This window comes from Petaurus breviceps, unplaced genomic scaffold, assembly GCF_028583685.1.
Source record: "Petaurus breviceps papuanus isolate PSGF00001 unplaced genomic scaffold, PetGlider_PUasm1.0 90865, whole genome shotgun sequence".
Lineage (NCBI taxonomy): Eukaryota > Metazoa > Chordata > Mammalia > Diprotodontia > Petauridae > Petaurus > Petaurus breviceps.
Genome location: NW_027187367.1, coordinates 12,824,501 through 12,850,231, shown reverse-complemented (window position 1 = coordinate 12,850,231; position 25,731 = coordinate 12,824,501). Strand labels below are relative to the sequence as shown.

General features: G+C 45.0%; 1 protein-coding gene across 2 annotated transcripts; it reads left to right on the top strand.

Moving 5' to 3' along the window:
- Positions 1–25,731, top strand: CCDC167 (coiled-coil domain containing 167). 2 transcript variants are annotated; one of them, XM_069073597.1, is made up of 4 exons: positions 1–142; positions 21,017–21,111; positions 21,722–21,774; positions 24,120–24,200. In XM_069073597.1, exons 1-4 carry the CDS (start codon positions 101–103, stop codon positions 24,167–24,169), a joined length of 240 nt encoding a protein of 79 aa, XP_068929698.1. In that variant the 5' UTR covers positions 1–100; the 3' UTR covers positions 24,170–24,200. The 2 variants fall into 2 exon arrangements, with proteins under 2 accessions (XP_068929698.1, XP_068929697.1); XM_069073596.1 differs by lacking the exon at positions 24,120–24,200 and adding an exon at positions 25,341–25,731 and having other exon boundaries at positions 2–142.

Here is a 25,731-nt window from a genome sequence, read left to right as displayed (position 1 = left end):
CCTGTTGACCAATGAGAACGGAGCACGATGACCTGCGCCTGCGCCGTAGAGGCTGCAGGGGCCCCGACGGGCGGTGACTCGGGGGAGTGCTGCTGGGAAGATGCCTAAAAAGAAGCGGGAGAATCTGAGCGTGGCTCAGGAGGTGAGGGGAGAGGGGGCGCGCTTGGGTGGTACGGTCTGGATTCTCGCACCCCCCTGCGGCACCGAGCGGTGGGTCTGCCCGTCTCCCACGGTGCTGGGGGGCGGGTGGGGAGAGGGGGAAGGGAAGAGGAGAGGACAGGGAGACAGAAAGAGGAGGGGGCTGAGCGGGAGGAGAAAAGGGGAGAGGGGGGATTAAGGAAGAGAACTAGGGAGAGGACGGATAAGCAAGAGAAAAAGAGGAGGGGGATGCTGGCGAAGAGAGCTAGGGAAGGGGGACCAAATGAGAGAAAATGGGGAGAGGCTTCAGAGGAAGAAGGGAAAGGTAGGGGGCTGCAGGGAAAGAGCTAGGGAGGGCAGCTAGGCAAGAGAAAAGGGGAGGGGGCTGCAGGGAAAGAGAGCTAGGGAGGGCAGCTAGGCTAGGGGAAAGGGGGAGGGGCTACTAGGGAAGTGAATAGTGGGGGAGGGGGCTACAAAGAAAGAGAAAAGGAGAGAAGGCTGCTAACTAAGAGAAAGAAGGGAGGGGGCTGCAAGGGAAAAGAATGAAGAGGGGAAGAGGAAGATGCCACCTTGGTTAGACATGAGCAACTGAGCAGGAGAAATCATAAAATTTAGAGTTGGAAGAAGCCCAATTCAGTTTAACAAACATTACCTGCTATGTGCCAGTCCCTCGGCTGTTGGGGGGTGGGGAGGGGGCGCTAAATCTATGACCTGTGATTTATTTGCGGTGGAAATTCCCTCCACACCTGAAAATGACAACCATTCAATAATTTATAACCTGAAAGAGTTAGTTACCCAAGACTTAGAGATAATAGTGAGTTGCACTTGCTCACTAAGCTTACAGTCATAAAGATGAAACTTGAACCAGGGAGCATCAACCCTATAATTCTTTTCAGTAAGTCAAGTGGGATATTGTTATGGTTATTATCTGGTAATTGACTGCCCAAGTGACTTTAGGCAAGTCGCTTAACCTTACTGAGTTTCCTCATTTGTAAAAAGTAAGGATTAGACAAGATGGTGGCCTCTGAGTTTTCTTCCAGTACTGTGTTTAGACATCCCACGAGCAATGGGTTGCTACTGAAGGCTTTTGAGCAATGTGACCCACTCACGTTTGTGTTTTAGGTCAGTTTGGCAGCCACATGGAAAATAGATTAGAGAAGGGTAGAGACTGAAAGCAGGGATACTGTTTAGATTGTTGCAATAATCCAGGCCAGGAGTAAGGGCTTGAACTAGTGCGGTGAGTCCTATGAGTAGAAAGAAGAGTAATAGAAAAATGTAGAAGTGGAATCCACATGGCTTCATTACTGATTGGTTGGTGTTAAAGTGAAGATAGAAGAGAAGGAAAAATCAAGAAAGAGTCCAAAATTGTGAATTTAGGCTACCTGAAAGGTGGTATTGCCCTGGACAAAAATAGGGAAGTTCAGAGCAGATATTGAGACTTCTAGGTTATTCGGTGATGGAGCACTGGGCCTGAAGTCAAGAAGACCTGAGTTTGAATGCAGCCTCAGACACTGGCTGTGTCACCCTGGGCAGGTCACTTAACCTCTTTTTGCCTCAGTTCCCTCATCTATAAAATGGGGATAATAATAGCACCTACACCACACCACCAGTGTTGTTGAGAGAATCAGATGAGATAATATCTATAAAGTGCTTTGCAAATCTTACAGTAGTATCTAAATACTAGCTAATATTATTACAGGGTATATTATATAAATAGGGTGATTTCAAGAATTCAAGAGGGAGATGAGGTCTCTGTAGTAGTAAGAGTCATCTGCATAAAGATGATGGTTAAACCCATGAAAACAGATGAGATCACCAAAAGAAAGGATGGAGAACAGAGTTTTGGGGGATAGGAAATATGAAATTAAGGACAGGTTGGAGGGAACCCTGGGAGAAAGCTAAAGGAAGGTAAAGTAGTCAACAGTATCAAAAGGCATAGAAATCCAAAGTTGGATTTTGGTGAGGTATGAATAGCTGGAGGACAAAAGCCAAGATTTTTTTTTAATTAATATTTTTTTTATCCCAGTTACACATAAAAAAATTTTAAACGTTTTAATTGAGTTTCATTGTGCTATGTTCAGCTCTGATTTAACTTAGCTCTTCTCAGCAATACAGTGATCCAAGACAATTCCAAAGGACTCATGATGGAAAATGCTATCCATATCCAGGAAAGAACTATAGTTTGAATGCAGATTGAAGCATACTATTTTCACTTCATTCTTTCATGATCTTTTCACTTTTGCAAACTAATTTTTTTCTGACTTTCACAAAATGACTAACATAGAAGTATGTTTTACATGATTGCGCATATATTACCTATATCAAAGTATTTACCATCTTAGGGAGTGTAGAGGGAAGGGAGAGAGGGAGAAAATTTGGAACTCAAAATTTTATTTTAAAAAAGCTAATGTTAAAATTGTCTTTATACATAATTGGAAAAAAATAGATACTATTAAAAATAAAAATATATAAATTAAAAAAAAGGTTTTTCAAGTTCCAAATTCTCTCCCTTTCCCCCCCCCCATTGAGAAGGGGCCAAGATTTTCAAAGGTAGAGGATAGTGTCTAGTTGAACTGATTGACTAGAGACAATTGTGAATTGAATTGTAGAGAAAATGATGAATTGAGTGTCACAAGTAGGACAAAAAAGTAGGTTTAATGAGGTAGATGGAGGTCTTACAAGTTACTGTCCCTTCTGGATGGATGTCTCAAACTGGAGACATGGGAATGATTTAACCCATTGGTAGAAAACTGAAGGAGGATGGAATGATACAATTATCAGTCTGAAGTAAAAAGAATCCCCAGAATCCTCTAGTGGATGGGGCACTGGAGTTGGAGTCAGGGAGACAGGGGTTCAAATCTCACCCCAGACACTAGTGACCCCACTCTGTTTATGATTTTTCTCATCTAGAAAGGAGAAGACTGGATCTTGATCAAGACAGCCTTGAAGGTCCCTTCCAGCTTTGTCTATGAGGAGTTTGACAGAATAGCAGAGTTAGGGAGTAGGGTGGAATTAAGAAGCTAAAACCAGGAAAGGTGATGAGGGGGACAGATTTTTATCTCCACTGTTCTCTGCCTTGGCCAATGGAGCCTCCTCTCTGGTGCTTGTTTTTCTAATGAGATTCCAAATCCGTAGCCTGTGCACTAGAGGACATTAAACATGTCAGGATCCTTTCCCCGAGAGGCCAGTAATTGACTCTGTTAATTGCATCTTTTGCCTAAGTTTTGGAATTCTGCCTGCTCTTTGCTTATAGTCTTAATTTTGACTTTAATACCTTGTGGCATAGTGGTGGAAGCCAGGAGACTGGGGTTCTGGTCCCAGCTCTGCTATTAACTCTCTGTGAGGCCACGAAGGGCCACGGTTTCTTCATCTGTAACATGAGGAGGTTTAGCTGGATGGTCTCTAGAGGTCCCTTCTCCAGCTCTAAAATTCTAGGATCTGTGATCTATGACCACATAAGATGAGAAGCTTTGTGGTTTCAGAATTGCCTTAGAATCTTATGGTACTAGCACAGGGATTTTTGTTGTTATTATTTTAAGCTGCCACTGAATTCACAGAATAAAGAGAATTGGAATAGAAACATGGTTTAACAAGAAGATTGTAGACCTGGGTCAGAGTTCTGCTGCCAACTAACCGTGTGGTCTTGGGCAGCTCAATTCCCCTCTTTGGGTTTGTGTCCTTATCTGTCAAATGTGGGTGGTCCCTTCCAATTCTGTCATCCCTTTTTTGTGACTGTAAAGCAGAGAGGTTAGGTGGTGTAGTGGATAGAGCTCCAGTCCTGAAGTCAGGAAGACCTTGAGTTCAAATCTAGCCTCAGATACTAGCTATGTCACCCTGGGCAAGTCACTTAACCCTGATTACCTCAGTTTCCTTATCTGTACAATGAGAAAGGAGATGGCAAACCAATCCAGTATTTATGCCAAGAAAATCCTACATGGGGTCATGAAAAGTAAGACATGACTGAAGAATGACTCAACAAAACAACAGAGCAGGGACCAGAACCTTTTTCACCTGGGACAAAAAGAGTTGAAATGGGGAGCAGGGAATGAAGAGGGAACTTTTGCCAGGAAAAGAGGTGGTCCAGCCCTCCCTCCTCCAGTGGACCCTAGGAGTAAATATAGGCTGGCAGACTAGGTGAGGTACTGGGACTATGGTTGCTACAAGGAAGAAGGTCCTCTGCTCCTGAGTCCTAGGGAAAAACCCTATTCACCTTGTGTTCCTTATGGCTCTTCTTTGAAGTAAAAGACACCATATCCCTACCCTCAGGATACTTCTGTTTTAGTTATGGGGGAGAAAACATTTGTGAACCAACCTGGAGAAACAGCCCATTCCTCAAACTGAGCTTGTTGAGTCATTTCCAGTCCTTCATGACTTCTTTGTGACCCCATTTGGGGTTTTCTTGGCAAAGATACCAGAGTGGTTTGCCATTTCTTTCTCCAGCTCATTTTACAGATGAGGAAACTGAGGCACATAGGGTTAAGTGACTTGCCCAAGGTCACACAGTTAATAAGTATCTGAGTCCAGATTTGAACTCAGGTCCTCCTGACCCCAAGGCCTGGCACTGTGCCCAGTGCACCACCAGAACTATTACCAAAGAAATCCTTGGTCACCATTCAAAAAGAGAATCTGAAATCCCCAGGCCTCCTGCCTTGCTTCCTCGACGCTAGCAACTCTTCTTCCTCTTTCAGCTCCCCTCCCCATGCCCACCCAAGGCCTGAGCATTGGGCTGATGCTCAGTAGCATAGATATTGTGCTCTTATTAAAAGTCCTGTGCTCAGAGCCAATGAAGTGGTGATTTAATCAAAAATGTTTGTTAATCTGATGAGCGCAATAAAAACCACACAAGTGAATAATCTCAGCACCTGCAAACAGCCTCCACTTGTTGTAAAGAAGCAATTACCAAGCAGGCTACAGTCACTCCCCAGGGCAGTCTTCAGCCATCTGTACCGGGCAATAACTTCCACCGCCGTACCTGGGACAGCTCCCTCCCTCTGCTTCCTTATAGCTCCTCTCTTAAACCCTTTCCACTCCCACTCACTCTCTTATCTCTTGAGATCCCAAGATTGAAGAACAGGCAGTGGAGTCTTAGGATCTAACTTCTGAGAGAGTATTCTGAATAACAAGAAAATTGTATTTAAGATGATGAAGAAAATCTTGCCCTGCTGCTGATCTTAATGTTTCATGGGAGAAGGGCATGATTTTTTCCCCTCCAATCCTAATAGTAGAATCCTGGTAGAGGCAAAATCTCCTTAAGCTTTTTATTCAGAATAATAATCCATGCTTCGGTACTTAATAATTGTATTCCATCTTTTGGAGGCAGATGGTTCAACTTGGCATCTTTAGTACCTAAATTGTCACAAGAACACACTGCTGTAGTCAGACCCTATCTAGAGTATTGTATTGTTGTTGTTGTTCAGTCATGTCCAATTCTTTGTGACCCCATTTGGGGTTTTCTTGTCAGAGATATTGTGGTTTGCCATTTCCTTCTCCAGCTCATTTTACACATAAGGAAACTGAGGTAAACAGGGTTAAGTGACTTGCTAGGGGTCATTTAGTGTATGAAGCCAGATTTGATTCAGGAAAACTAGTCTTCCTGACTATAGACCCAGCACTCTAGCCACTGTGCTACTTGGCTGCCCCCGATGTTGCAATCTCTATTGGGATATACTGATCCAACAAATTATACCAACATTTATTGAACTCTTACTGTCAGTTAATCGTGCAGTATTCATTAAGTGCTCATTATGTACCAGGTACTGTGCCAATCACTATGGACACAAAGAAAAACAACAGTACTCATCCTCAGGGAGCTTACATTCTGATGGCAGTGAGAACATGTATATGAATAGGTATATACAAGATGATCTTAAAGGGGAAGGCCTTCTGCAAAAGGTGGGGTTTGAACTGAGTCTTGAAAGAAACCAAGGATTTTAAGAGGTAAGAATGAGAAGGGAGAGCATTTCAGGCATGGGAGACAGCCCGTAAAAATTCATGGAGATGGGAAATAAGTGTTATGTATGATAAATTGCAAGTAGGTTAATATGGCTAGACCATAAACTAGATGGAGAGGAGTAATGAGTAAGGAAAAAAGGAGCCAGGTTGTGAAGAAGTTTAAATGCCAAACAGTATTTATATTTGATCCTAGAGGTAATAGGGAGCCACTAGAGTTTATCGGGTAAGGAAAGGGTGATTTGGTCAGATCTGTGTTTTAAAAGGAAAATCACTTTGGGTAGTACAGGATAGATTGGATCAGGGAAAGACTTGAGATATGGAAATCAATTGGAGGTCATTGCAATTGTTCAGGCAAGAGGTCAGAAAGGCCTGAGCTAGGTGGTGGTTTTATGAGTGGAGAGGAACTGTATATGAAAGATGTGGAGATAGAAATGTCAAGATTTGACCACTGGTTCTATGGAGTGAAAGACAGTGATGGTGCCCTTAATGGTAATAGGAAAGTTTAACAAATGGTAGGTTTGGGGAGAAAAGATAATGAACTTTATTTTGGACTTATGCTGACTTTGAGATGCCTATGGGACATTCCAGTATAAAATGTCCAATGTCAATGGTATAAGACTGCATCTCAGGAGAAAGACTGGAGCTGGATATATAGATCTGAAAGTCACAGAGATAATAAGTGACCCCAGCTGATGAGATCACCGTGTGAGAGAGCAGAAGGAGAAAAGAGAAGGGAGCCCAGGACAGAGCTTTGTGGTATATCTAAAGTTAGAGGGTGTGATGTGGGTGAAGATCCTGCAAAGGAGATGGGTAGGAAAGTAGGAAGAGAAACAAGGGAGAGCAGCATCACAAAATCCCAGAAAGGGGAGCACATCCCGGAAGAGAGAGATCCAGTAGGTTAAAGGCTGCAGAGAGTTTGGGAAAGATGAAGACTGAGAAGGAGCCATTAGATTTGGCAAGTAAGAGATCGCAACCATGTGCAAGGAGTTGTAGCAGTGACAAAAACCAAAGACTTGACGGTGAATGAAACAAATAGATTCTCACTTTGGCCCTGCAGAGTCCCTAGACAGATGCTGCTCTGTGTCATCGGCCCCTAGATATAAGAGGGCAATCCAAATGAGCATGAGTTTTGAAAATGAAATGGTGCTTAAGAAAGCGTTCTACCAGTTAGATTCATCAGATTTATTTAGGGTCTGGAAGGGGTCTTAGAGATTTTCTAGTTTGACCTATTCATTTTACAGAAAAGGAAACTGAGGTTCTTATCCCAGAGTCACCCTGGAGGCAGATTAAGAGGTCTGGTAACCAAACAAGCTGAGGACTAGGAAGTCATGAAGGGAAAAGGAAATTTGATTGGTAAAGAAATTACAGGACATATCAGTTCTGGAATGGTCTCCTAAAGGGGGTGGCCAACTCTCTGCTTAAGACTGAGTAGTCACCCTATTTCTAAGGCTTGAGAGATAATATTTTTGTCCTTTTCCTTAGAAGCTCTGCCAGGCTCAGGAGGTAACTGGGAGGGAGATGGCCAGCCAAGAGATGAAAGGGGCATGCTTTTTTTTTTTTTTTGGCCCTGTTTCCTTCCCCAGCATGATACCAGGAGGTGGTTCAGGGACCACTGACCAGTAAATGAGCCTCCCCTTCTGCCAGGCAGGAGCTACAGGTCTGATTTGGGCAGGTGATTTCTTTCTGCTGCCTCTGTTTGGCTCTGATCCACTTGACTGGGGTCAGGAGACTAAAACCTCATTACCTAACGCTGCTGGATGTCAGCGTGTGTGAAGTGGCTGTTTGCCAGCATCTTAATTAATGAATTCATAAGGCACGGAGTGGATGCCAGTTCTTGAAAAGTGCTTTGAGCCTTTCTGTGATGAAGAAGCTTTTACTAATTCATCATAAAATATATATTGAGGGAGAAGAAAAAAAAACAAACACCAAACAACCTTCTGGCCCCAGGACAGCTGAAGACTTAAGGAGGCAGAGACTGACGTATGCATTTGTTTCAGCCTTGATCTCCATGTATTAGGAGGTCCCCAGGCATAGTCTGTGGTTAATATGTCCCCTGTGAAAATTCTGTGCCTTGCTTATCTGCATGTGTCCATGTAAGGATGGCGTGCCATTGTTCTTAGGTTCTCAGAGATTTTTCTTAAATGGTCTGAGCAAACTGGCAGCTTTGGGTTATAGGACTGTAAGGAGAATGTGAGGGTCTCCTACCCTTATCATTAGGGGAGAAATACCAAGTATATCCAAGAATATTAGAAAAATTCAGGGAGGATGAATGGTTTTGGATTTCATTGGCAGACATTTCCTCCATGCCAATGAATCCCCATAACACCTGCTCAAAGGGACCCACCAGAAGGGGTTATTGCCCTGATCAGTGATACTGCCACAACATAATGTCCTTGCTATAGGAACCAAATGGAACCTTACCTGCTTTTCCTACAGGGAGCCATGTGGACTAGAGCCTCTAGCTAACTGACTGAGATATGTCTATGAACTCATGATTTCATCTCTGTGGACTCTTCTGCCACCATTGTGTATCTCAGCCTCTGAGATTGGCCAAACTTCTTTTAGCAGCGTGGTACATGGAAAGAGCATTAGTTTTGGAGTTCAAGGACCTACGTTCAAATCTAGTGCCTTCACACTTACTAGATCTGTCAGAATTTTGGGCAAGTCACCTAACCGCCTTGGGCCTCATTTTCTTCATCCGTAAAATGAAAAGGTTGGATTAGATGGCCTCTGGGGTCCCTTCCAGCCCTAGATGTAGGACCCCAGGGCACAAGTCTGATAATACGGTACAGCCTTTACTGCAACCAATGTCCCACTGTGGTGAACTCCCAACCGTCTGGTCACAAACCAGTTTTATTGAAGTACATATATATTGCTAGAAAAATCATTCCTATTTGTAGTAGAATGGTGGCAGTAATAACTAACTCCCATAACTCTGGGAATTTGGATCATAGATTCAGAGCTCAAAGAAACCCTAGAGATTCACAGATATGAAAACCCGGAGGTTGCACCCGTTTTATAGATGGAGAAACCAGGCTCTGAGTTAAGTATCTTGCTTATAACCCCACGGCTACAAAGTGTCGGAGGCAAGATTCAAAGCCAGGTCTCTTGGTGAACGTCCAAAATCCACCCACTTTTATCAGGCTGCCTCTCTCTCCTCAGATGAAAAAGCAGCAGGAGAAGGAGGGAGATGCTCGTTTTTTCACCCTCCTCCGCTCCTGGATCCTCCACTCCTGAACCTTTCTGGTGCTATTTGGTTGGGGTGCTTTGAGAGATTGAGTCAGTCAGTCAGTCAGCAAGCTTTTATTCAGTACTGCTAAGATTATGGTTGAGATGTTTGTAGGGAGGGACTTTGCAGAAGTGGCGAGGCCTGGATTCTACCTCTCCACTCCTCCCTACCTACACAGAGCAAACTATACCTTATCAAGGTTCATGATGCTATGACGATGAAGATCTTTCATCATATATGGTATGACATAAGGAGGGGACAGAACACTTATTAGTAGTATATTAGTACAGGATTATTCATTGTGGAGAATCTTTTAAGATCAGAGCAACACGATCACCATGTCAGGAAGATGAAAGCTCCCTGAGAGCAAAGCCTGTGGCCTGTCACCCCTGCTAGGTATCTAATAAACACTTGCCGAATGAATCAGTATCCTTTTGCCCTTTACATGGGACATAGAAGTGGCTTTGCTAGGCGGGAGGCTTCTCCCATAGTGGGAGGACGTGGACACTCGAGGGACCTCTAGGCAGATGTCTCCCAGCTGTAATGAGTCAGTTCTTGTCCTTTGTTCTTTGTCCTGTTTACACACAGCATTCCCGCTAGAAATGGGACAATAAGACTACATTGAGAACTATCCAGAATGAAATAGCTGGCCCCCTTCCCTAGAGCTTCTCACAGGCAGGTACCTTCCAAGCAGATAAAGGCTACTCAGTATACATTCTCTGTTCTCTGATACCAGTGGGACCAAACACCATAGCAACTCCATCAACAGCTGCCCTGAGATGGCTTACAGAAGGCAGCCCAGTCTGTGGGATCCAGAACCAGTATAAGCCTATGGTTCTTTCTCATGCCCAGAAAGCATGACACCCCCCACCCCACTCCACCCTGCCTGAGTTTGGGGTTAATAGGGCACAGTTTCCTCCCGCTTATCTGGGCTGCGAGAAAATATGCAATCAGCAACTTGACTCAGTTCCATCGTGGTCCCAGTAGGGAGAACTAAGCCATCGTCGACAGCCCCCAGCTCCCTATATGTCTAGTGTCAGCAGAATAATCAAAGCTGCAATTGAAATCCCCATTGTAGCAAACTGTGGAGACTGTATCTTGCCTCAAGGAACACAAGCAGAGACGGTACCCTGACCCTTGACAATCCACTTGGCGAGGGGGTTGTCAGTAGCTGCATCAGACCAGGACAGGCTTCCTTCCTCTGAAAAGGTCTGACTCATGACTTGATTTCCACCAGAGAACTGCTGAAAGATGCCCCGGAGGGGATTTCAGGAGAATTTTACAGTTTCTCTTAACTCGGCATTTTTATGCTCTATAGGACCCAGGGGAGACTTCCCAAAAGCTCTGAGAATAAGGTGTTATTCTCTAAGTCAGGTGAGACGATTTTGCTTCACTTCTTTGATGCTGTTTTGCCTCTGATGAAGCATGGGGATGTGAAGCAGCTAAGGCATCCCCTCCTCTCCCCAGCCAGTCCTGGCCCTAGCCTGTGGAATGCTAAAGGCTATGTCTTTGTGAATAGCACTCTGATGGAAAGCTGTATTCAGAAGGTCCCTCAGAGAGTGGCAGTGAGATGTTTGACTCCCATGGCCCCTGCCAGCCATGCTACATGTGCTGAATCGAAAACCTTCACCCACACCTTGGAAAGGAGAGGCAGCCTTTTTGTTTCATCCTCAACCTTGGCAGCTGACTGACTTTCGCTGTATTTAGATCTAAAAAAACAAGATCTGCTAGATAACATGTGGAACCAAATAGAAGGGACCTCAGAGACCATCTGGTCCCCCTTCTTCATTTTACATATGAGGAAACTGAGGCCCAGGAAAGTTATGACTTGCCTAAGGTCATCCATTTAGTAATCAGCAGAGAAGGGGTTTGAACCCACATCAGATAAACATTTGACCCAGTCAATAAACATCTATTAAATACCTGCTGTGTGCCAGGAAACACTGGGAAAGAAAGGCAAAAGAGAGTCCCTGCCCTCAGTGAGCTCACAGTCTAATGATGGAAACAACACACAAACAACTCTATACACATAAACTGTATACAGAATAAATGGGGTGGGAAGCAACCGAAAGAAGGCACTCGAATAAAGAAATACTGGGAAAGACTTCCTGTGGAAGGTAGGATTTTAGCTGAACTTGAAGGAAGCCGCACCAGGCTCACTAACTCCAAGGCCAACTCTGCCTTGCTGCCTTATTCTCCCAGGCTCCTCAGGCTAGCCCAATGCATAGGGTTTCAATCTGGAAGGAACCTCAGAAATCATCTCACCAGTCCTTTCCACCCCACTGTGCCTTGTCCAAGGTCACAAAGACAATAAATAGTAGATTGGAACCCAAGTCCTCTGATGATGAAATACCCTTTCTATTGGACATGCTGGCCTTATTGATGAATACATTTAAAATAAACTTGAATATCAAGAGTTCCAGGAGACCTAAACACCCAGTTTGGGGTGGAGGGAGGCTCCTGAGTATGTTTCCATTTCCCATTTATCCCAAATCAATCCCATAGACTTACTGCCTCTCTCTCCCACCCCATCTGCTAGCTCTTACACCCAGCCCTTACTTTGTCCCAGACCATGTTCTCTATAGTTCCTTATGTTGGACTATATCATCTCTTCTCCAATGAATGCTTCCTTTATACCCCTGAAGTAATCTCTGGATAGGCTAGGCAATCTTTAGTATTTAAGCTTCTTGAGTGGACCCTGAAGTTCTTTCTATATGTACTTGGCCTCTTTCTTCTTTTGTCCTCCCCTTCAGATTATTTAACACTTTTCTTCCCTACCTTTTCATTCCGTTGATCGCAAGACTGCTCCCAAGCCCCTAAAATAGATAGCCCCACTGTGACATACAAGCCTTTAACCTCCCCCATTTTTCCACCTCCTCCTGTTGCCTCCATCTAGCTCAAGTTAGATGAAAGATGTGGCACGTGAATTAGGGCCGAAATCTTGCAGGTAGTGAGGGAAGCAAAGCCGTCACCAATTCACAAGGGAATGGAGTTCCTTTCTATTCTTTTCTGTCTCTCCAGCTTTTATTCCCTAGCATTTGTCTGATAAAACAGGCTTTAAATTGGAACTGGGAAGGGGGGCAAGAGGGGAAAGCTGCTTACCTTTCTCTACCAAGCTAGATACCATAGAGAGTATTAGCTGCCACATAGCAAGAAAAAAAGCACTAGGAATTCCCAGGAGACAAAATTCAAGAAAGGAACTAGCAATAAAACCCATGGTCTTACATTTCTATAACAAATGTACAAAGTATGGCTAACAAGCAAGATGAACGACAGAGACTAATGCAAGGAAAGAGCTGTGTTTTAGCCTTGAGCTTGATGTTTTGAGAGACAGAAAAGAATACCAGACGTGGTCTTTGCCCCCACCATGACTGCATGATGTCTCTGCTTCCCTTGCCTCCTGTGGACTTCAGCCATAATTCTTGTTCCAATAGTTCATTTCACTGAGCCAGCTTAGACAGGAACCTGCCCAGCCCACTGGTTCCTTAGTATTCTATCAGTTCAATTCAGCTTTTTTAAGTGGTTAGGTACTATGCCAGGTGCTGGGCATACGAGAACAAAAATAAACATGCCTGCCTTCAAGGAGCTTACATCCTACTAAGAGATATGGCCTGTGTGCAAGCAAGTACAAATTGTGTACAGATTAACACAAAGTAATTTCAAGGAGAAAAGGCTATTAACTAGTGCTTTGGGGTGGGAGGAGGCATCTCAGTCGTGCACGCTAGAAAGCTAGGCAGTCTCTGAGGTGAAAAATGAGAAGGAAGTGCATTCCAGACTTGGGAGATGAAGGCATAGAGGTGGAAGATGGATGTCAGGTCCTGGCAGACACTCACAGACCATTCTGACTTTTGACAGAGAGTTTGTGAAAGGATGCAATATGAAAGACTGGAAAGTTGGGTGGGAGCCATGTCGTATGAACTTCAGTGGCTTGATGTGGTGGAAAGAGCCCTAGGTTTGGTGACAAACATGGAACTGGGGTGGAATCCCAGCTCTGCAAGGTAGCACTTGTGTGACCTCAGACAAATCATTTAACCCCTGTGGGCCTCAGTTTCCTCTTCTGTAAAATGAAGAGGTTGGACTAGGTGGGTCACCTAAAGTTCCTTCTTTCTCTCGGATTCTATAGTTACCAAGTACCTCCTGTGTAGTTTTTTGAACTAAAGAAGATCTTTAGTACAGATGGACCCAAATAAGAGCCTGGTGATATATTTTGCTTAAGAATGAGAGATACGATTTTATGGAATCAAATTTACCTTATTAGGTTTTATGTGTCTGTATTTGTGTTTTTCATTTTATGTTATGCATCTTTATATATACTTGCTGACTCCCCCATTTGAATATAAACACCTTGCAAGTAATAGATTCATTTTTTGTACTTGTCCCCAGCATCTGATGGGTAGTAGGTACTTAATACTCATTGGTCAATTGGACTAATACCGTGAGCCTTTATTAAGTACCTACTATGCTCAGGGCATCGAAGAAATGAAGACAACAGAACCGTACAAACTGGCTATGTTCACTGGGGACATCGGGAATAGTTCCTTGAAGAGAGCCCACAGCTACTGTGACACTCCTTGATCTCCCCACTGTGGCCATTGCTAAAGGAACCTCCCTCCCAGTCAGCAGCCGTTGTTGCCCAGTGGGTCAACCACCCAGGGATTTCACCGGTCTTTTCTTCTCCTGGCCCATTAGCACAGATACTCAAGAGCTGCTTTTGCTTCAGTGAATGCTGAAGGGCAGTATGGCTCGTTTGCCAATTTCTTGCATTTCCCCAGCACTAGGAATCCTGCCGTCGTGCTGGGACATCTCCTGAGGATAAACTCATGGCTGAATGGAAATCCTTGAGCCCTCTCCTCCCTCTGTCTCTAAACTACTCTCCACCTCCGACCCCCACCCTACCCCAGTCCCACATCAACAGCAGCTGGATTTTAAAGAAGGAGAAATTGCTGTTTAGAAACTAAGAGGAGAGGGCCCTTGGTGGAACATAAATATTCATGGAAAGAGGTTAGAACTTCAGTGCCTAAAACCTTGATTTGTGTTCACCCATTTAAGCCTCATTAAAAAGTGGTGAATGAGAGTGGGAATATCCAGTGGGGCTTTGGATAAATTGGGCTCCATGCAGATAAAGGCCTCAAGCTGCCAGCTCCGCAGGCAGTGCCCAGAGCACGGTGGCAGCTTGGCTTGGTCACGAATCACTTGCCAACCTCAATTTTAGGATTTTGCTTAGCATGAGCCCTGCCTCTTGCTCTCTAGAGACTGTTTATTGTTTGGGCACCTGGCAACTTCTGGAGCTGGGTAGGAATGGAAACATAACCCCTTCCCAGAGATCAGAGGGCTTATTCTTAATAAGCAAGCAAGATGTAAGGGCCACCCCCAGAGGAGCAGGTCCTCTTTGTGACTCCTGAGATCTCGGACACCAGGGAAAAGATGGGAGACTGTGATTACCCTGTCTTAGGAGGATGGAAGGATTTCAAAAATAGCTGTTGGTGACTTGGCTGGCAGCCCTCTGGCCTCAGTTGGCATGTGAAATACACTCCTGCTCTGACCCTTGACTCGATGGCTAACACTGCGTGGCTTTGACATAGAGTGAGAATCAGAAGTGAGCCAATGGCTCTTCCTGGTTCCCACAGTTCAGATCAAAAGATCAGAGACTTAGAGCCAAGCATCAGTACAGGATTCCAGCTACCTGTTCAGTATTCCCCCTGGAAGGCTCATGGACATCCCAGACCCATTGTATCTAATTATCTTTCCCCAAAACCCACCCCTCTTAACTTTCTCATTTCTTTTGAGGAGATCATGACCATTCTTCCAATTAAGAGGTTTGAAACACAGGACTCACCAAACTCTTCCATCTTTGCTACCCCACCTTTCCTTATCCAACCAGTTGCCAAGACTTATTTATTCATGCTATCTCCTTACCTTCTCTTGTATCTGTCCCCTACTTTCTGCACATACCATAACCCCCCACTTCAGACCTCGTCACATCTTCCCTAGCCTTGGCCACCAGATTGGCCTCCCTGCCTCCACTCTCTCTCCTTTCCAAGCCAACATCCACACGTTAGCCAAACCATTATATCTAAATCAACAGGCATCCATTAAGCATCTGTGTGTCAGGTACTAGGCTAGGCACTAAGAATAAATAGGCAAAAAATGAAACCGTGCCTGGTTTTAAGGAGATTAGATATAATTGGGCGTACGCATGAAGTGCATACACAATACCTGGGGGGGAAGGGCATGCAACTGGGGGAGTCAGGAAAAGCTTCATGTAGATCGTATGGCTTATATCTGGATAGTACTTACTATGTGCTAAGCACTTCACAAATATTCTCTCATCTGAGCCTCACAACAGTGCTTGGAGGCAGTCGATAGAATGATTATGTGTGGAAAATCAGCAAATTGGCCGGTTGGGTCAGAAAGCAGAGTGCACAATGGGGTAGTAATGTGAGATCAGTCTGGACAGATATAGATTAGAACCATGCTGGGAAGGGTTTTGTTCTAAAAAGGTAGCTGCTAGGGCAGCCAGGGGATGCAGTAGATAGAGATAGGCCTGGAGTCAAGAAAACCAAGTTCAAATCCAGCCTCAGACATTTACTAGCAGTCTGACTCTGGGGTCATGAAGGATCAGACTTGACTGAACAACAACCACAAGGTGCTATTATGATCCCCATTTTACAGGTGAAGAAACTCAGGCAAACAAATTAAGTGACTTGCCACATAGCTAGAAGGCATCTGAGACTGGATTTGAACTCAGCTCTTCCTGACTCTAGGCCTGGTACTCTACCCACTGTACCACATAGCTGCCAAGATGGTGTTTAATCTGTGTCTTGAAAAAAGGAGACTCTGAGACTCTGAAGGTGAAATGAGAGTGTATTCCAGGGATGGGGGATGGCCACTGCAAAGGCACGGCGACTGGAGATGAAATATTGCATGTGAGGAACAGAAATAAACCTAGTTTGACTAGACGGTAGAGCATGGGAAGGACAGTGATGAAACTGGAAAGGCAGCTTGGGGCCTTTAAAAGCAAGAGGAGTTATGTTTCATCAAAGAGGCAACAAGCTGGAGTTTACTGAGTAGGGAGATGACCAGACCTGAGCTCCACAGTGTGCAGGATGGATTGTCTGACTCTACGTGACCTCATGGAACATCCATGGGGTTTTCTTGGCAAAGGTACTGGAGTGGTTTGCCATTTCCTTCTCTAGAATGTCCCCATTTTAGAGATGAACTGAGTTAAGTGATTTGCCCAGGGTCACACAGCTAGTGTCTGACCCAAAATTTGTATTCAGATCTTATGATTCCAAGCCCCATGATCTCTCTACTGCACCACCTACCGTGTTTCCCCGATAATAAGACACTGTCTTATTTTTTTGGACAGAAAAACACCAGAGGGCTTATTTTCAGGGGAGGGCTTATTTTAATGAACATTGACAGCAATTTTAATAAACAGGTAAATGTGAACAAAAAAATGTACCTTTATTCAATAAGCAAATCACTGGGGAAGAACAGGATGATGCGCTCACTGCTGCAGCTCTGATTGGATGCAGCTCGGAGCGTGGCGTGCGTTTCACGGGGGGGTGCATACAGAGAGTACCGTAATGTAGCGTGTAGTGCAGGGGATCACCTTCACTACAGTAGCAATCTCAATAGGGCTTATTTTCGGGGGAGGGCTTATTTTAAAGGAATCTTACACAGTAAGGGGAGGGCTTATTTTCGGGATAGGTCTTATTATCGGGGAAACACGGTAGCTGCCCAAGGAGGAGTAAGGGAGAGTGTTCCAACAATTCAGTTGAGAGGTGATGCAAGCCAAGTGAGTCGTTTGAAGGGGACAGATTCCAGAGATGTTTGGAGAGGATATGTGGGGTGAGGGAGTGCAGGTTGAGGATGATACTCAGGTTTTGAATTTTGATGGTGGTGCCTTCAACAGAGACATTCAGAAGAGGAGGGATGGGCTTTAGGGGAAATGTAGTTGGTCTTATTTGGAACATGTTGAGTATAAGATGTCTGTGGGACATTCAGCTTGTCCAGTAAACAGGTGGTGATGTGAGACAAGGCTCAGGTGAGAACAGAGCCGAACGTGCCACTCCTCTGCCCAAGAAGCCCATTGGCCTCAGAATAAAATAGAAACTCCTCTGTTTAGGATTGAAGGCACTTTGCTATCTGGCTGCAGCCTATTTTTCTAGGCTGATTCCATGTTACCCCCACCCATATACCTCATTCCAGCCAAACTGACTTACTGTTCCTTGTACAGAGTATTCCATCTCCTGCTTTGTACAGGCTGGCTCTGGTCAAGGCTTAACTCAATCTCCACCTCCTTCAAAAGGATTTTGCTAATTCCCTCAGTTATTAATGTTCTCTCCATCACTGTGTATTCATTCTGTATATATCCTGTATTTACTTATGTGTACCCTCTTGTATCTCACCCCCATCTCCACACTAGAAGGCAAGCTCCTTGAGGGCAGACTGTCTCACTTTTGTATTTACATATTCAATTCCCAACACACCGATAACCTATTGATACCTAACGCGTTAATAATGCTTTCTGGTTGATTGGAAAGAGCCTCAGAACTTCTAAGGCATTCTACAGGTGAGAAAACTGAAAAGATAAAGTGGAATTGTCCAAGGCCCTACAACCAGTAAGTGTTGAGACAGACTGGAATCCAAGCCCTCAGACTCCAAATGCTGTGTTCTTTTCTGCATGGTGCCTAGTGCTTCTGTAATGTAAAGGAAAGCTTTGCAGCCATTGCCCTGGAGTGCTCCCCAGTGTAAAAATAGGATAATTGGGAGATTCCAGAATCAACCAGAGAATCCCTGACTCTTCCTCAGGGCCCAGGAGGCTCCTTCCCTTGTTCTTCCCAACCTTCCTCTAAGGGCTGTTTCTTTACAAATAGGGACCAGTAATAAGATCAGAACTGCCAGCTCTAGCTATAAACAAACTACCCATGTTTATGTGAAATGCCAGAGTTGCAGCATCTCAGATGAGTGATGAAACATCCGAGCTGGAAGGAACCTTGAAAAATCCTCCAAGAGAAACTGAGGTCCAGAGAGGTTTAGTAAGGTCACACAGAGCCAAGACTGGAACTCAAGCACTCTGGTTTGCAACCTAGGACTCTTTCTACTGTGCCTACATTTCTCAAATCCCAGAGGGCAGAAAACAAATCTGCTAAATGTTAAGCTTCTTCTGAACGGGAACCATGTTTTGTGTTTCCCCTCAAGTTTTCCCACATTCAGCACTGCTTGGGGACCTTCTATATACCAGCTTATAGAACTAGCCTCTAGAAGTCCACCAAGGTGAATTCTTTGCTGGAAACTGAAGTCTCTCTCTCCCTATTACCCCCTTTCCAATTTCTTCTCTCTTTCCTTCCTTCCTCTCCTCCCACTTCCTTCATTTCTTTCCCTCTCTTCTCTTTTCCCCTTCCTCTTTTCTTCCTTCTCCTTCTCTCCTTTCCTCCTATTCTCCCTTTTCCTCTTCTTTTCCCTCTTCTCCCTCCTCTTCCTCCTTCCTCTATTCTTTCCCCCTTTATCTCCTTTCTCCAATCCTCTTCCTTCCTCGATTGAAGCACAAAGCTAAGTTGAATGATAAAAGACGAGTCTCCATTGGTACCAAGTAGAAGACTGCCTGGCACCATTGGAGTACAGTCCTGACCTAGAGTTTATAGGGAGACTGGGTGCCATTCCAAAGCTTCTTCAGGGCCCCAAGTTCTAGATGCACTTTCATCAACATGTGCCCATCGTCTGACCTCAGAGCCACCTTTCTAACCTGCTAACATGGGCATCAGGAAATCTCCCTCTTCAGGCACACTCGCCATTTCCCTTGGTAACTGGTTCCCCCTGACAATCCTCCCCTTGGTGCCCATTAGCAGATTAATGAAACAATTAACCAGGCAATTAACTCGTGTCTTTGCTGTTGCTCCCTCCTGCAGAGCCCCTGTGTAAGTAATTTTGAGTTGGCAGAGGTTTAAGATTAGGGGAGGAGACAGACAGGTCACCTGGAGGGTTATCACCTGGACTGGGCATGGGCCTATGTAGGGAAGCAGCTGTCACCTGCCATGGATGGGAAGTAAAGGGATAAGACAGCACAGCCACAGAAGAGAGACATGAAGATCTAAGTCTCTTTACTGTTGGTTCTGGGCTCCTGAGGAAAGGAAAAGGAGATCTAAACTTAGGATCTGGCCTCTTAGACCTGGGAAGCACAGATTCCAAAATATATTCTTAGGTTGACCACCTGCCACCCCCTTCCCCAGCAGCAGCAGAAAAGGTCCCAAAAGGAAGGAAGCAGAGGACCAGACTCCCTTGAGAAAAGTCACAGTTTCTGTGGGCTTCTGTTTCCCCATCTGTGAAATGGGCAGAACGAATGAAGTCTTTATTAATTGCCATGTGCCAAACACTGTCAGATTACAAAAGTGAGACCTTGCCCTCAGAAAGACTATGTTCTAATAGGGAAGGATTATATTCTAATATATAATATTGTATTATATTACATATGAATATAAATTATATGTATTTATATATAATATAAATTTATGTATAAATATATAATATAATATAAATATTATATTCTAATAGGAGAGCTGGGGTAGGAAAAAGGAAAAAAGGAGAGGCCATGGAGGGCCAGAATGCAGGGAATATGGTTTGAAGATGGCCAGGAAGTATTTCCTCAGTATTCTTCTTGCCCCACCCTCTTCATTATAGGAATAGTGTGAGAACCAGTGAGCTCACAATCAGCATTATAGAAAACCAAGCAATTGTTATTCAGTCAAGTATTATCTACAATTTAAATTATCCTGGAGTAGCTAGGTGGTGGAATGGATCCAGCCAGGCCTGGAGTCAGGAAGATTCACCTTCCTGAATTCAAATCTGACTTCTGAAACTTGCTTAGCTGTGTGTCCCTAGGCAAGTCACTTATCCCTGTTTGTTTTTTTCCCCATCTGTAAAATGAGCTGGAAAAGGAAATGGTAAACCCTGAAATGACTGAAAAGGACTAATCAACAAATTGTTCTGGACCTCCTCCCTACCTTTATAGTCCCATATAGATCCCAGGTTGTCTGTAGGAAGACAGAGGTGGGAGGTGGATAGCCTTAGTTACATAGGAGATGAATAGCGTGTGTGTGTGTGTGTGTGTGTGTCACTGCATTCCAAAGCCAAATACCCTATACTAAAACCAACTCTATAAAAATCCATACTTAAGAATTAAATAGATTGGGTCTATTTCATTTAACAAGACAGATTCCTCAATTTAGCAACCTCTGGAGACCCGAATGGGTTCTGGAATTGAAGACCCTCCATTTGTAGGTGATTCTAGCATTTCCTTTTGGTAGCTTTTGACAAAAATATTACCCTGGAAACAGAATTATTCCCCTAGGACTGCATCCCTGAAAATATAATAGAAGCCAATGAGAAAATGTGGTTCATTGCTTATAAAGTAACCTGGCAAGAACATATTTCTTTCATTAAGTGAGATATACCTGTGTGAAGCTATGTGTGTTCAATAAATGCCTGCCCAATGAAAATAGAAATGCATTCGTGTTAAGGGATTAGCCACCATTGTGTCAGATTATAATAATAGCTCACATTTCTACAGCCCTTTATGGTTTGTTTTTGTTTTTTTTTTTACAAAGCCCTTTTCTCCCAACAACCATCTGTTGCCCTGTCTTCCCCTCCTCTCCATCTACAGGGGGATTATCTGAAGTTGCTTGTGTGTTTCAGATAGATGGACTCGAAGAGAAGCTGTCCCTGTGCAGGAGAAACCTGGAGGAAGTGAACGGCCGCCTTCACAGGGAGGAGCTGAGCCCAGAGGCCAGGTAACACTGCCCTTGCAGCTGGGACTCAGCTCCAGCTGCCTGACCCCAAGCTGTCAGCCCCATTGCCAGCCCGACGTCAGTTTCCCTTCTCACTGTCTATCTTGTTGGTATCACCCAGAGCTAGCCGGGCTTCCTTGAGAGGCCAGACCACAGTGCAGAGTAGTGGGGGGAAGGGAAAAACTTCACTCCTCTCTCCTTCCTCTCCTGCCCCGTTCCCTAAGCTCTGGGGTCTAACATTCAGGCTCCCAGGGGCTTTTCTTCTCCACAGCCCACCCGCCCCAGGCTTGGCCCCTGCCGTCTCTTCCTCTTCTTGGCTCTCACCAGGACCAGAACTGTATATATATGTATGGGATGATGAGTGTCATTGTGCTATGCCATTGTTCTTTCTGGGATACACATCTTCCCAGGCTGATAATGGCCCCTTCCTGGACACTCTCAGTTTCAGCTTGGGGGTGGGGGTTCATTCTGCCCAGTTCCTTCTTCCTGCATCCAGCAGAGAGAGGTCTGGGATGGGTGGTACTGGGGGGGAAAGTGAGGAAGGGCATGGAGGCACAAAGCTGCTTCTCTGCCTTCTACCCCCCCCCCCACAACCCCCTGCCCTCCCTTCTAGGAGAGCTTTGGAGAAGGAAAAAAACAACCTGACAAGCAAAGCCTCCAGCTATGGTAAGAATCTCCTTGGATTACAAGTGTAGGCACCTAGCACCTTGGGGAACTCAGCCCTGATTCCGGTGGTGGTGTGAGGCTGCCCTCTGCTGGCCAAAGTGGGTGGGGTGGGGTTACAGGACACAAATCCCTAATCGGGGGAGCTGGAGGAACAAAGCTCTCTTGTAGCACATCGGAGATGAAAGGGAACTTCTGAAGTCATCTGACCCTGACTTTGCAGAGGAGGAAACTGAGGCACAGAGCATCTTCTCTGGGAAACCCAAGGTTTCACATACACAGGATCCATCATTGCCAATACAGTATCTCACCCCTAGGGAGTGAGGGAATTGGAGGTAGCAGGGGACTAGATTGAGTTCTCCTAAAAAACACTGAGATAGAGGTGGCAAGGGGGGGTTTAGACCTAGAGGGAAGGTCAGAGTTCACTCAGTCCAACCCCATCATTTTTCACTTGGGAAAGAAGAGCCTTAGGGAGGAAATGGCCTCCAGATGCTATAGCTCTATATGCTTGTGGACAGGCAGACTCCTTAATCCAAAAGACCTCCTTTCTCTGGTAGTAGAGGCTGCTCAAGAGCCCTGGAGGGAAAGGGGAAGAAGAAAGGAATGAGCAGATTTTCCAAGAAAACTGGAAAACATGGAACTTATCTGGCCTAGGTGGGGAGAGTGGGTTTTGGTGAGGCACCATTAACCTCCCAAGCAGCACCAGCAGCTGATGCATGACCTAAGGAAAAAGAGAAAGGGGCGAGGCAGCACCTGCCTGTGGCCAGATAAGAACCCGGGCCTTCCCTCCCTGCCCTTCCCTTCTCAGAGACCTCTCTGTACTAGTCTCCAAGCTCCCTTCTGGCTCTGATATTGCGATGGGCTAGAGATGCCTTTTATCTGGATATTTTCCCTAAACTTCCTCCCACGCCTTTCTTCACTCATCATTCTGTGGGATATCCCTGCTGTTCTCCTGGGTCAGGGTTGGCATCCCTCATGCCTTTTCTTGCACACAGAACCCAGAGAGTGGGGCCATGCTGCCACCTGCTGGGCAGCAATAACAGGACACTGCCATAACGAACTGAGAATCAGGGAAACAATCTGAGACCAAGTTGGACTATGATGACCCCATTCACTAAGGCCACTGCCCCCAACTCCAAGGCCAGGGTGGGAGTCAGCCTGCAAGAACACTGTCCATGCCCCCAGCCCAGGGAGACCAGTCATAAAAAGTGGACAAGGAATGCTTATTGATTGGTCAAGGGGCCCCTCTTACTAATAGCTCACATTTATAAAAGTCAAAATGTTATATGGTGCTTTTAAGGTTTAGAGAGCATTTTCCTTAAAACAACCATAGTGAGACATTAATTATTCCCACCACATCCTTCTAAACTTCCTCTTTTGAAGCTGTTACCATCCTTCAGTCACCCAAGTTTGCATCCTTGGAGTCCTCTTCCACACTTCTCCCTCCATGTTTCTCTCCTTATATGATCCCACCCTCATTCAGGTCCTCATCACATCTTTCCTGGACTATTCCAACAGCCTCCTATTTAGACTTCTGGTTTCCAGGATCTCACCTCTTGAATCCACCCTCCTCACAGTTGCCAAAATAATCTTAAATCACAGGTCACTCCTCTACTCAAAAGTCCTTGGTGGCTCCCTAGTGCCTCAAAGACAAAGTACAAAATTCTGCTTGGTTTTTAAAGCCCTTCACAGTCTGGCTTCAGGGTTATTTTACATTAATCTCTTCACACACTATACCAAACTGCTAAACTTGTTGTTCCCCAGATTTCTGTGTCTTTGCATAGGCTGCCTATGCGCTCCCCCAATTGTTAGTCCCCTCTCTCAGATGATCATGAATATACCTACCTGTTCAGGTAATATATATCTACCCCACTCCCCCTGCCCAGTGGCAAATAACTCTTGGGAGACTTTTATCTGTCTTCCTAGTGCCTGGCATAGCGCATTGCTCATAGTTAGATACTTTAAAAGTGATTGTGGGGTTGGATTGGATTAAAACTAGCCAAAGATCATGGGCTCAAGGGTCAGAAGACCTGGATTCAAATCTCACCTCTGAAACTTGTTACCTAATGTGACTTTGGGGAAGCTAATCTCCCCAGGCCTTAGTTTCCTTATTTTTTTTTGGAGGGGGGTAGAAGGGAAGGCAATTGGGGTTAAGTGACTTGCGCAAGGTCACACAGCTAGTGTGTCAAGTGTCTGAGGCCAAATTTGAACTTAGGTCCTCCTGACTCTGGGGCTGGGACTATATTCACTGAGCCACCTAGCTGCCCCTTTTCCTCTTTTTTAAAGGTCAGACTAGATGGCCCAAAGTTCCTTTCAGCTCTATTCCTACTAATATTCGTGTTTTACAGATAAGGAAACTGAAGTTCTGAAATTGTGGCTTACCTGTGTTGTCACATAGCCAGTGAGAATGAAGCAGGATTTGAACTCAAGTTTCTTGACTCCGAGTCTTTCTACTAGGCCATGTTGTCTTTCAGTAGGGCCCCAAACCAGTGGAAGAGCTCGCTCTGGATGAGAGGTGGGCTAGGTAGTCTCAAGGCAGGTGAACAGCTTTAAAAGGTTCTAGGCAGTGCCTCCCTAGGCCCTAATAGCTTCTCCAACCCTGATATCCTCTGATTAAGGAGGGGTGGGGTAGGTAATTGTAACTTTAGAACCTACAAGTGCACACAGATTGTGTCTTTATTGTCTTCCCATCAGGGACTAAGGCTTCCTCTCTGACTCCCAGAGCTGGCCTCTTTCTCTGTCTACACAGAACCAGGAATTAGACAGGAACATTAGTTAAGTTCACCTAGTACTTATTAAACATCTACTGAGAGACTACAAGGCCTGACTAGAATATAAGGACATTATTTAAATGGGTCCCTTTCCTTTATAGCCATACACTTCCTGGAGATGAGTTGCGTGGCTCGAAAAATTAGAGAGGAATAATTACCAGTAATTTGATAATCTGGGCAATCTCCAGAAAGGAGACCTAGATTCATCCTGGGTCTGCCATGAACCTTGGCAAGTGACCTTGGACAAGTCACTTCCCTTCCCTTTGGGCTACAACTCTATACTCTTACATTATTTCTTCCCACCCCTTTTATTATAAATGTTTTTATTGACATCTTTGGTTTTATACATCGTTATAGTAATGATTTTTGAGGGCCCTCCAAGTTCCAACAATTTAGGTTTATGATTCTTCAATGATAGTTACTAATTATGGTTGATAGACCTCCCCACCCCCACCCTTCCCCCATACTAAGGTCTGTTCTTCACCTCTGGTTTCTGTCCCTTTAGTTACTATGGACATCCTCTTTGGACTCAAAACTGCATTTAAGGGGAGGAGATGACATAGCTGTAGCCTTGGGTGGAAAGCATGTCAAGGTTATACTTGAGCTAAATTCTGGGAGCCCCAAGGGCATATGTGGAGAGCTAGGTTGAACAAGAACAGTGGGGTGGATGCTGACCAAGAAGGGAAGGGCCCGGCAAGTGCTTCCAAATGCTGGGGTACAGAGATGGGCAGTCATGCTGGAGGTGGACTGGGAAAGGGGCAGCCCCTCCCCCATCACACTGGGGGGGTTTCTTTACAGAAAGGGAGTTGAAGTCCCTTCGGAGAGAGAACCGTAAGAACACGCTGCTATCTGTGGCAGTCTTCTTGCTCCTCCTTCTTGCCTATGCCTACTGGACAATGTGACCCTACTGGTTTCCACTGCAAACCACAGGGAGCCATGATGCTTTTGGAGAACTGAACTAGCACAATCAAAGTTGGTCCCACTTTCTGGACTCTACCTGCTGCCTCCCAAAGATGCCTGCCTAGGTGTAGATGCTAACAAGACCCTGGGGGCTAGGCTGCCTAATCCAAGATTCTGGTGCCAGGTCCTTGTACTCAACTCTCCTGGTTTACAGGACCTGGATGTCAGCAGGGAAATGGTGCTGCCCCCTCCCAGGGAGAATAGCCAATAAAGAATGATCAGACTTGAA

Bases quoted from the DNA above. Each gene is read 5' to 3' on its own strand.
- CCDC167 (XM_069073596.1), top strand. From the start codon at position 101: ATGCCTAAAAAGAAGCGGGAGAATCTGAGCGTGGCTCAGGAG. The intron at 143-21,016 runs GTGAGGGGAGAG...TGTGTGTTTCAG, and splicing joins ATCTGAGCGTGGCTCAGGAG to ATAGATGGACTCGAAGAGAA. The intron at 21,775-25,340 runs GTAAGAATCTCC...GTTTCTTTACAG, and splicing joins AAGCAAAGCCTCCAGCTATG to AAAGGGAGTTGAAGTCCCTT.